At 38.6% G+C, this 12,047-nt stretch overlaps 1 protein-coding gene across 1 annotated transcript in view; it reads left to right on the top strand.

The window, feature by feature from the left end:
* LOC133641804 (voltage-dependent calcium channel subunit alpha-2/delta-1-like) overlaps window positions 1-11,603 on the top strand; it is a 36,632-nt gene extending 25,029 nt beyond the window's left edge. The window contains exon 3 of the mRNA XM_062035833.1: window positions 11,486-11,603. Coding sequence (XP_061891817.1) covers window positions 11,486-11,596 — 111 coding nt within the window. The 3' untranslated portion in view covers window positions 11,597-11,603. The remainder of the gene's footprint in view (window positions 1-11,485) is intronic.
* The last annotated feature ends 444 nt before the right edge of the window (window positions 11,604-12,047 follow it).

Raw genomic sequence — 12,047 nt, 5'->3', positions numbered from 1 at the left:
GCTTCAATGGCGTTGTTAGCAACAGCATTGTTAACCTTCGCCAGGCTGGAAAGCATTAACCGTGTATTTACATGTCCATGGTTTAATAGTATTGTTGTATTTATTGCTATAAAGTGCAATATTAAATTTCCCGCCACACTTCCGGTTAAAAACGTTTTATTATTTTGACGTACGCGTGTGACGTCACGAGGGCAAGGGAAGTATTCGGAGCCCGTAGAAAAAGCTCTGTTTTCATTTCATAATTCCACAGTATTCTGGACATCTGTGTTGGTGAATCTTTTGCAATTTGTTTAATGAACAATGGAGACTGCAAAGAAGAACGTTGTAGGTGGGATCGGTGTATTAGCGGCTGGCTGTAGCAACACAACAAGGACTACTTACCCTGATAGCAGACGCCTAGCCTATGCTAGCCGCCAAACCCACGGATGAAGTCCTTCGTCGCGCCGTCGATCGCTGGAACGCAGGTGAGCATGGCTGTTGGGGAGCAAATAAGGGGCTGGCTGGCGTAGGTGGAGCGCTAATGTTTTTATCATAGCTCTGTGAGGTCCGGTTGCTACGTTAGCCTTAGCGTCGTTAGCAACAGCATTGTTAAGCTTTACCCGGCTGAGAATTATTAACCGTGTAGTTACATGTACATGGTTTAATAGTATTGTTGATCTTCTGTCTATCCTTACAGTCAGGGATTTATGTATTTTGTTTCCATCTGCATTTGAGAATGATGCTATCACGTTAGCTCAGTAGCTAAGTGTCTCACCGATGTATTGTCGTGGAGATAAAAGTCACTGTGAATGTCCATTTCGCGTGCTCGACTCTCATTTTCAGGAGGATATAGTATCCGAGGTGGTTTAAAATACAAATCCGTGATCCACAATAAAAAAAGGAGAGAGTGTGGAATCCAATGAGCCAGCTTGTACTTAAGTTACGGTCAGAGCGAAAAAAGATACGTCCTGCACTGCCTCTAGTTCTTCACTCTAACGTTCCTCATCCACAAATCTTTCATCCTCGCTCAAATTAATGGGGTAATCGTCGCTTTGTCGCTCCGAATCTCTCTCGCTCCATTGTAAACAAAGGAAAATTGTGAGGAATATTACCTCCTGTGACGTCACGCTACTTCCGGTACAGGCAAGGCTTTTTTTATCAGCAAGCAAAAGTTGCGAACTTTATCGTCGATTTTCTCTACTAAATCCTTTCAGCAAAAATATGGCAATATCGCAAAATGATCAAGTATGACACACAGAATGGATCTGCTATTCCCGTTTAAATTTAAAAAAAATCATTTCAATAGGCCTTAAAAGACATTGTAGACTTGCATACTCTATTAGCGATGTTCAAAGCTAGAAATAAAGTTCTTCCGAAGGACTTACAAAAGTTATTTGTGTTCACGTCTGAAGATGAGAACCACAGAAGGCCGTATGATTGTAAACATCCAAGAGTGCGAACAAATTTGAAGCAAATGTGCTTGTCTGTTGCTGGTGTGAAAGCACGGAATTCTCTAGACAAAGACTTAAAAAGAATTTAAAAAGAGTTACAAAAAGAGACAACTGGAATTACATCAAACTGATTTTGATTGGACGTGTCATTTTGAAAATGCTTAAAGAAAAATTAAAAGTATGTTGGAGTTGGGGTGTTGGTGGAGGGAACAGTGATAAAGTCATCTAAAATAATTTGTGTTAAAAAGGGGGCGGATAAATATAAGAATATTATTCTTCCATCTGCTCCTTTCTGATCATGGAAATGTGTAAGGACAGAAAAACAATGAAAGTGTCAACTGTACGTGGCTTGCATATATGCATTTTCATGAAAGGAATACAAAGAAATGATGATGGTGATGATGATTTAGTCAGGTTTGGGGCCGGGTGTGCTGCTGGTGTGGCCACAGTGTGCACGTCTGAAGTTTTTGCATGTGCCCACGCACATGACAAATGAGAGGGAACATTGGGTGAAAAGCATATTCGCTAATCACCTGCGGGTGACGCGAATAACGCTTAGAAAGCAGGGGTGACGACACTGCCAGCCAACACCTGCAGAACAGGAAGTCCAAACAAAATAAGAGCCCAAACCAGTATATAGGACAACTTTAACAAAAGCAGAACAGGACATGATAGAAAAGCTATGATTTGCTTGGGGAAAAATAATAGCGTCCCCTGGTGGTTGGTATGAATGAATCTTCAGACCCCAAATATACACTGAGCAATAAACAAACCTGTGGCAATGAACAACAATTGAATGAATTGATATAATGATGTACCGTATGGAGTTTGCACCCACCGGATTATAAGTGTAGTCGGGTCTATTTTCATACAAAAGGCGCACCGGATTATAAGGCGCATTAAAGGCCTACTGAAAGCCACTACTACCGACCACGCAGTCTGATAGTTTATATATCAATGATGAAATCTTAACATTATAACACATGCCAATACGGCCGGGTTAACTTATAAAGTGACATTTTAAATTTGCCGCTAAACTTCCGGTTCGAAACGCCTCTGAGGATGACGTATGCGCGTGACGTAGACCGGGGAACACGGGTATGCCTTCCACATTGAAGCCAATACGAAAAAGCTCTGTTTTCATTTCATAATTCCACAGTATTCTGGACATCTGTGTTCGTGAATCTGTTGCAATCATGTTCATTGCATTATGGAGAAGGAAGCTGAGCAAGCAAAGAAGAAAGTTGTCGGTGCGAAATGGACGTATTTTTCGAACGTGGTCAGCAACAACAGTACACAGCCGGCGCTTCTTTGTTTACATTCCCGAAAGATGCAGTCAAGATGGAAGAACTCGGATAACAGAGACTCTAACCAGGAGGACTTTTGACTTGGAAACACAGACGCCTGTAGAGAACTGGGACAACACAGACTCTTACCAGGATTACTTTGATTTGGATGACAAAGATGCAGACGTGCTACTGTGAGTATGCAGCTTTGGCTTCTAAACATTTGATCGCTTGACCGTATGTGCGCAACTTTTTTTTGCGTATGTATGTAACTTTTTAAAAATATATAAGCTTTATGAACCTTGGGTTAGGTGAACGGTCTTTTGGGCTGAGTGATTGTGTGTGTTGATCAGGTGTTTGAATTGTATTGGCGTGTTCTATGGAGCTAGGAGCTAGCATAGGAGCTAGGAGATAGCATAACACGTACTTTACCGTACGTGCGCGTCACGTACGTAACTTTTTAAAAATATATAAGCTTTATGAACCTTGGGTTAGGTGAACGGTCTTTTGGGCTGAGTGATTGTGTGTGTTGATCAGGTGTTTGAATTGTATTGGCGTGTTCTATGGAGCTAGGAGCTAGCAGAGGAGCTAGGAGCTAGCATAACAAACACGCAGGTGTTTTTATGCAGGATTAATTTGTGGCATATTAAATATAAGCCTGGTTGTGTTGTGGCTAATAGAGTATATATATGTCTTGTGTTTATTTACTGTTGTAGTCATTCCCAGCTGAATATCAGGTCACCCCCGGCTCTCACAGCATCTTCCCTATCTGAATAGCTTCAACTCCCCACTAGTCCTTCACTTGCACTTTACTCATCCACAAATCGTTCATCCTCGCTCAAATTAATGGGGAAATTGTCGCTTTCTCGGTCCGAATCTCTCTCACTTCATGCGGCCATCATTGTAAACAATAGGGAACTTTGCGTATATGTTCAACTGACTACGTCACGCTACTTCCGGTAGGGGCAAGCCTTTTTTTTATCAGATACCAAAAGTTGCAATCTTTATCGTCGTTGTTCTATACTAAATCCTTTCAGCAAAAATATGGCAATATCGCGAAATGATCAAGTATGACACATAGAATAGATCTGCTATCCCCGTTTAAATAAAAAAAAGTCATTTCAGTAGGCCTTTAAAGGGGTAATTTTATTATTATTTTTTCTAGATGGAAAACAATTCCTTGTGGTCTACATAACATGTGATGGTGGTTCTTTGGTCAAAATGTTGCATAGATGATGTTTTACACGTTATCTTCAAGTCGCTTTCTGACAGTCGCTTCAAGATGCACCGTTTTGTGGGCGGTCTTATTTACGTGCCTCCACTCGGAAAGCACCTTCTCCCCGTCATCTTTGTTGTAGCGGTGTAGCGTGCGAAGACGGGAGTGGAAGAAGTGTCAAAAGATGGCGCTAACTGTTTTAATGACATTCACACTTTACTTCAATCAATAACGGAGCAGCATCTCCTCATTCTTGGCTCACTAGTGCAACAACAACGCCCAAAATGTGTCCCGTGAAAAACCGTCCGACCAGAAATCTCTAATAACTAAAGTTTATTGGGTGAATAATGTAAACTCACTAAACCGGTATGTTTTAGCGCTTTCATGGTGAGTTTACTGACAGATACAAGTAAGAACTTTACACTACTTTATATTAGAAATGTTAACAGTGGAGGATGAATGTCCCATAACAAGAAGATAGAGAAAAATAAGAAGCTTATAAACTACGGTGTCGGCACGAGCTAAAAAGGCGGAAGCGCGCAAATTTTCAGGACTTATGCAGATCCCAAATACAGATTAGTATTTGGAAAGTTGCTTTTGCATAATATTGCGAAACAAAACGCCAGATAATATGTCTTACCTTATACACACACACCATAATAATACTCGTTACTAAGTTTAATAATACTAATACTATACTATGTTTAATGCGCCGGCAATCCATTAAGCTGTGTGGCTTCATAGCTTACCAAAGTCGTACTGAAACATTTTGGTAGATTTTTTGAGCACCGTGTGTAATGTTCTATATTTTCTTATTTTTTATTTCATTTTTTGTTTTATTATTTTTTTTATTTATTATTATTTTATTTTTATTTAAGGGCTCTCCCTTAGAGATAGGGTGAGAAGCTCTGCCATCCGGGGGGAGCTCAAAGTAAAGCCGCTGCTCCTCCACATCGAGAGGAGCCAGTTGAGGTGGTTCAGGCATCTGGTCAGAATGCCACCCGAACGCCTCCCTAGGGAGGTGTTTAGGGCACGTCCAATCGGTAGGAGGCCACGGGGAAGACCCAGGACACGTTGGGAAGACTATGTCTCCCGGCTGGCTTGGGAACCCCTCGGAATCCCCCGGGAAGAGCTGGACGAAGTGGCTGGGGAGAGGGGAGTCTGGGCTTCCCTGCTTAGGCTGCTGCCCCCGCGACCCGACCTCAGATAAGCGGAAGAAGATGGATGGATGGATGGATTTTATTTATATTGACATCCAGCATCAGACATTCATATCCATTACACCATATTCACATAAATCATATATCTATTGTCTGCCCTAAATGTCAAGATATTTTTGTTTATATCCCACCCATACCACCTACCCCCCCCCCCCAAAAAAAAAGAAACAAAAAAAAACAAGTAATATCTACAAATACATCGATTAAATAAACAAAACAAAAATAAATAAATAATAATAATCAGAAATAAAATTAAATATAAAATTAAATATAAACATATATATATATATATACATATATATATATATATATATATATATATATATATATACATACACACATACACATACCTACCTACCTACCTACCTACCTACCTACCTACCTACCTACCTACCTACCTACCTACCTACATATATATATATATATATATATATATATATATATATATATATATATATATATATATATATATATACATACATACATACATAGGCATATATTAGTAAATCCCTTTCATTTTTTTTTCGCAGTACAATCACTAATTTGAAAAATTAAAGTCAGGTTTATGAGGCGTGACATAGTTGACCCAATTTTCCCAGTATGGAGTACATTTCTTCAATTTATAATTAATAAAGGCAGTTAACTTTTCCATTTTATATATGTGCATTCTTGTTTCCATCCATTGCTTCAAAGTTGGGCTCTCCTGGGATATCCATTTCCTAGTAATGGTCTTTTTACAAGCCACCAGTAGGATATTCATTAAGTCTTTATCTTTCTTCAGCCAATCCTGAGGTACATGTCCAAAAAACAAAGTTTTACTTTCGAGGGGTATTTCACGTTTGAAAATATCCTGTAGAGCTTGGTGTATCTCTTTCCAATAGTCCTTTATGGTGGAGCAGTCCCAGAAAACATGGTAGTGATTTGCCTTTGAATTCCCACAATTTCTCCAGCAGGCAGGGGAGTTGTTATCATAGTGAGACTTCTGAGAAGGTGTAATAAAAATGTAATGTTCTATATTTTCAATGGAACATTTACAATTTTGGTGTTGTTTACTTCAGTCATATTGCAGTCTGCACGTATCTCTTATGTGTGACTGCCATCATATTGCAGTCTACACGTATCTCTTGGTATCTTGGTTTCTACTGGTCACACTTATCATTACACCATGTACCAAATAAAATAGCTTCGAGGTTAGTAAGCACAACCAGAATTATTCGGTACATTAGGCGCACCGGGTTATTCAAGTTTTAGTTCAAGTTTATTATTCTTCGGTCAATCGTCAACAAAATAAACAAACAGTTGTACATTCTTAAATTGAAAATGAAAATGTTGCAGACTGAAAGGGTTTAGGCTGAAGTTGAACACTTATTGCGCCTAACCCTATAAACAATGTCAAGTACAAAATAAACTTCCGAAAATTATTGAATGTCCATTGTACAACATATTATAAATACACATTATACATAACATAAACACAGTTCAATTATATACACAGTAAAGGCATGTGAAATATCCTTGTAGACATGTTAAACCTTTGTACCAATTTATATACTATATACAAACAATTGTACTTCCATTATTATTTATAACCCACATTTAGTATTTGAATTAACATTGATCATAGTATTAACTACTGTGTTGATTCTAGAGTGATATATTTTTTCAAGACATTGGTCTTAAAGGGTTTTTTAAATGTGTGAATAGAACTGGAACATTTTAAGGAATAATCCAAGCTGTTCCACAGTTCAACCCCCCTGACAGAAACACATCTACTTTTTAAGCTTGTTCTTATCTTAGCTTTCTGGAAGACAGCTGAACCTCTGAGGTCATAGGGATTCTCTCTGGGTTTAAACCTCTCCTGTAGACACCCAGGCAGCATGTGGTTATGAGCTTTGTACGTCACAATAGCAGTGTTGAGGTCAACAAGATCGTGCAGTTTTAATGTTTTTAATTTAATAAACAGAGCATTGGTATGGTCATGATAATCTGCATAATTTACAATTCTAATCGCTTTCTTTTGAAGTAAGAATATAGATTTAATGTTTGTTTTGTAATTGTTACCCCAGATTTCGACACAATAATTAAGATAAGGGAGTACAAAAGAATTATATAACATGATAAGAGCCTTTTGATTTACGGAGTTTTTTATTTTATGTAACATAGCAATATTTTTTGCCATCTTTGTCTTAAGTATATTTATGTGCAGTTTCCAATTTAATTTATCATCTATATGGATTCCCAAAAATGTTGTTGAATACACCCTTTCTATCTCCATATCATCAATTCTTATATGACACTGTTTGTTATTTTTCCTATTTCCAAAAATTATATATTTTGTTTTATTTAGGTTGATTGATAGTTTATTGGCATCAAACCATTGCTTTAGTACAGGGGTCACCAACCTTTTTGAAACCAAGAGCTACTTCTTGGGTACTGATTAATGCGAAGGGCTACCAGTTTGATACACACTTAAATAAATTGCCAGAAATAGCCAATTTGCTCAATTTACCTTTAACTCTATGTTATTATTAATAATTAATGATATTTACACTTAATTGAACGGTTTAAAAGAGGAGAAAACACGAAAAAAATGACAATTAAATTTTGAAACATAGTTTATCTTCAATTTCGACTCTTTCAAATTCAAAATTCAACCGAAAAAAGAAGAGAAAAACTATCTAATTCGAATCTTTTTGAAAAAATTAAAAAAAGAATTTATGGAACATCATTAGTAATTTTTCCTGATTAAGATTAATTTTAGAATTTTGATGACATGTTTTAAATAGGTTTAAATCCAATCTACACTTTGTTAGAATATATAACAAATTGGATCAAGCTATATTTCTAACAAAGACAAATCATTATTTCTTCTAGATTTTCCAGAACAAAAATTTTAAAAGAAGTTCAAAAGACTTTAAGTAAGATTTAAATTTGATTCTACAGATTTTCTAGATTTGCCAGAATATTTTTTTTGAATTTTAATCATAATAAGTTTGAAGAAATATTTTACAAATATTTTTCGTCGAAAAAACAGAAGCTAAAATGAAGAATTAGATTGAAATGTATTTATTATTCTTTACAATAAAAACAAATTTACTTGAACATTGATTTAAATTGTCAGGAAAGAAGAGGGAGGAATTTAAAAGGTAAAAAGGTATATGTGTTTAAAAATCCTAAAATCATTTTTAAGGTTGTATTTTTTCTCTAAAATTGTCTTTCTGAAAGTTATAAGAAGCAAAGTAAAAAAATTAATGAATTTATTTAAACAAGTGAAGACCAAGTCTTTAAAATATTTTCTTGGATTTTCAAATTTTATTTGAGTTTTGTCTCTCTTAGAATTAAAAATGTCGGGCAAAGCGAGACCAGCTTGCTAGTAAATAACTACAATTTAAAAAATAGAGGCAGCTCACTGGTAAGTGCTGCTATTTGAGCTATTTTTAGAACAAGCCAGCGGGCTACTCATCTGGTCCTTACGGGCTACCTGGTGCCCGCGGGCACCGCGTTGGTGACCCCTGCTTTAGTATGTGGAGTTCACTCTCTACAGTCCCTAAGAGATGGCCAAGGTCTTGCCCAGAACAGTAAAGACTTGTATCATCAGCAAAGAGAATACAGTTGAGTTTTTTAAAGATTTTACAGATATCATTAATGTACAATAAAAACAATTTTGGTCCCAATACAGAACCTTGGGGTACTCCATGTGTTATAATCTTTTTATCTGAATCTACATTATTCATATGCACGTACTGTTCTCTGCCACCAAGATAACTTTTCAACCAATCATGAGCAAGACCTCTAAAACCATACCTCTGCATTTTGTTTAAAAGCAATGTATGATCGATGGTGTCAAAGGCCTTGCTCAGGTCAATAAAAACGCCAACAACAAACTCCCTCTTATCAATTGCAGTGGTTACCTCCTCAACTAGTTCCATCACTGCCATGGAAGAGGACCTGTTTGGTCGAAAGCCGTATTGGTGTTCACTTAGCAAGTGTTGCTTGTCAATAAAACTGTCTAATCTTGACACAAATAATTTTTCAAGGATTTTTGAAAATTGTGAGAGTATAGAAATAGGCCTATAGTTGGTGAACTGATGCTTATCTCTTATCTTATAAGGCGCATCGTTGAGTTTTGAGAAAATGAAAGGATTAAGTGCGCCTTATAGTCCGAAAAATACGGTATATTAGCCGCACCGGACTATTGAAGGCATGACTCTGCCAGTCCGCAGCTTTCAGTATACGCAGAGTTGATATTTTTATCGAACATTTGAGCAAAAATGTGCTTGAGCAGGTGGAAGTGTCACGCACAGACACCATTTTCAAACAAAATAAGTTTGCCGATCGTATATCACACCTTGAAATGTCTGAATGGGCAGGGACGGACCCAATATGTCAACAGTTTCCAGACATGATCTCACCCCGTTGACGCGACGGAGGAGGAGATGCTGATTTTGGAGCTCCAGAATCAAGAGATGTTGGCCAAAACAACCTGGATGGATACTTTGGAGGCCCGGATCCAGGGCGGGGGCAGCAGGGGAGTGATTAGTAGGAGTAGAACGAGAAATGTGTGTGCTCGCTGGTCAGAGGGGTTGTTGCCTGCTGCTGATGCAAGAATAAAGCAGTTCTGCAAAGCAAAGCTGCCGTGTTTTTCCACAAGATAAGTGAAGTCAATGCCGACAGAGACACCCGCCAGTGGGCTCTGTGCCGAGGATGTCGTTGTGGCTTGTGCAGCCCTTTGAGACTTTTGTGATTTAGGGCTATATAAATAAACATTGATTGATTGATTGATATTGAAGCACGGAGACGTTCCCCGATTTCACCATCTATGGTCCATAATATCATCAAAAGGTTCAGAGAATCTGGAGAAATCACTGCACGTAAGCGGCAATGCCCGGAACCTATGATCCCTCAGGCGGTACTGCATCAAAAACCGACATCAGCGTGTAAAGGATATCACCACATGGGCTCAGGAACATTTCAGAAAACCACTGTCAGTAACTACAGTTGGTCGCTACATCTGTAATGCAAGTTAAAACTATATCATGCAAAGCCAAAGCCATTTATCGACAACACCCAGAAACGCCGCTGGCTTCGCTGGGCCCGAGCTCATCTAAGATGGACTGATGCAAAGTGGAAAAGTGTTCTGTGGTCTGACGAGTCCACATTTCAAATTGTTTTTGGAAACTTTGGCAGTCTTTCAGACCAAAGAGGAAAAGAACCATCCGGATTGTTCTAGGTGCAAAGTTCAAAAGCCAGTATCTGTGATGGTATGGGGGTGTATTAGTGCCCAAGGCATGGTTAACTTACACATCTGTGAAGGCACCATTAATGCTGAAAGGCACATACAGCTTTTGGAGCAACATATGTTGCCATCCAAGCAACGTCTTTTTCATGGACGCCCCTGCTTATTTCAGCAAGACGATGCCAAGCCACATTCTCCACATGTTACAACAGCAAGGCTTCGTAGTAAAAGAGTGCGGGTACTAGACTGGTCTGCCTGTAGTCCAGACCTGTCTCCCATTGAAAATGTGTGGCGCATTATGAAGCGCCAAATACCACAACTGAGACTGTTGAACAACTTAAGCTGTACATCAAGCAAGAATGGGAAATAATTCCACCTGAAAAGCTTCAAAAAGTGGTCTCCTCAGTTCCCAAACGTTGCTGCCATTGAATTCTAAGTTAATGATTATTTGCAGTTTGAACGTTAAATATCTTGTCTTTGCAGTCTATTCAATTGAATATAAGTTGAAAAGGATTTGCAAATCATTGTATTTTTTATTTATTTACCATTTACACAACGTGACAACTTCACTGGTTTTGGGTTTTGTAGTTACAGGTATGTTTTGCACATTTGTAATAGAGTTTACACATTTATAATCATTTTACAAACTGAATGCAACTCTCATCAATTGCTCATTTTGAATGGAACTGAGCCATTAGAAGTTCTCTTTCTGCACATGAAGTATTTTAACACTTTCAATACACATTTTTTTTCCCAAAAAAAACAATCCACCACATATGCTCCTAGTTGTGGTTCTAACGCCAAGGCGTGGTGCACTTCCTTTTACTGCTGAAATGAGTGTAACAACGACAAACACCAGTTAAAGAAAAACTTTACTAAGGGTTCCATTCTTGAAAACAGTAAATATTTAGCGTAGCAATAATGCAATAAAGTATATTTTTGTATTTTTTTGACTATTGCTGATTATTCATTAAAACTTGTCAATTATGAAGTCTTGAGCAACACGTACCAAGCATCCACTCAGCTCGGTCCTACTAATTAGTAATGAGTCCATCGTAACGTTTGTTTACTCATTAGCAAACTATGTGTTCCCACAGGAAGACGATTCTGATTGCGGTGGAGGGACCTGCCTAAGCCCGAGTCTCTGGGCCATGCTCGCGCTCCAACTGCTGCTCTTGTGGCTCAGCACACCTTTACAAAGCTCATGACGCCTACAAACGCCAACGCACGCAGCGCAAAGACACTGAGCATGAAGAGGAAACCAGGTCATGAGAGCGCTCACACAAAAGTGATTGTGTTATCCCACAAAGTAGAGGCCATGAGGTGGGAGCCCGCCCGGGACGGGTATGCCGATGATTTCGAATGTGGTGTTGTTGTTGTTTCCCAACGCGGTATTGGCGTCTTCGTTTCCCGGTGCCAAAGGTTTCTCAGTTATTTTCCGCATTTCATTTTCCACGTTACAAGGCTGCTCAGATGTTTTCATGCTATGTCCCAAAAGCACTAACCAAACCCTTTAATTCTGCCTCGTTTCTTTTGCAGACGTTAAAATCCATGCGGCTCCTTGACCACTCTGATGCGGCTCGGCTACATACATGCCGACCCCCCCGATTTTCCCAGGAGATTTATGGATCTCAGTGTCTCTCATAGATTACTCCCAGG

Source organism: Entelurus aequoreus, linkage group LG24 (genome assembly GCF_033978785.1).
Source record: "Entelurus aequoreus isolate RoL-2023_Sb linkage group LG24, RoL_Eaeq_v1.1, whole genome shotgun sequence".
In the NCBI taxonomy this organism is placed as follows: domain Eukaryota; kingdom Metazoa; phylum Chordata; class Actinopteri; order Syngnathiformes; family Syngnathidae; genus Entelurus; species Entelurus aequoreus.
Note: the sequence above shows the minus strand (reverse complement) of the source record. Positions and strands in the feature narration are given on the sequence as shown.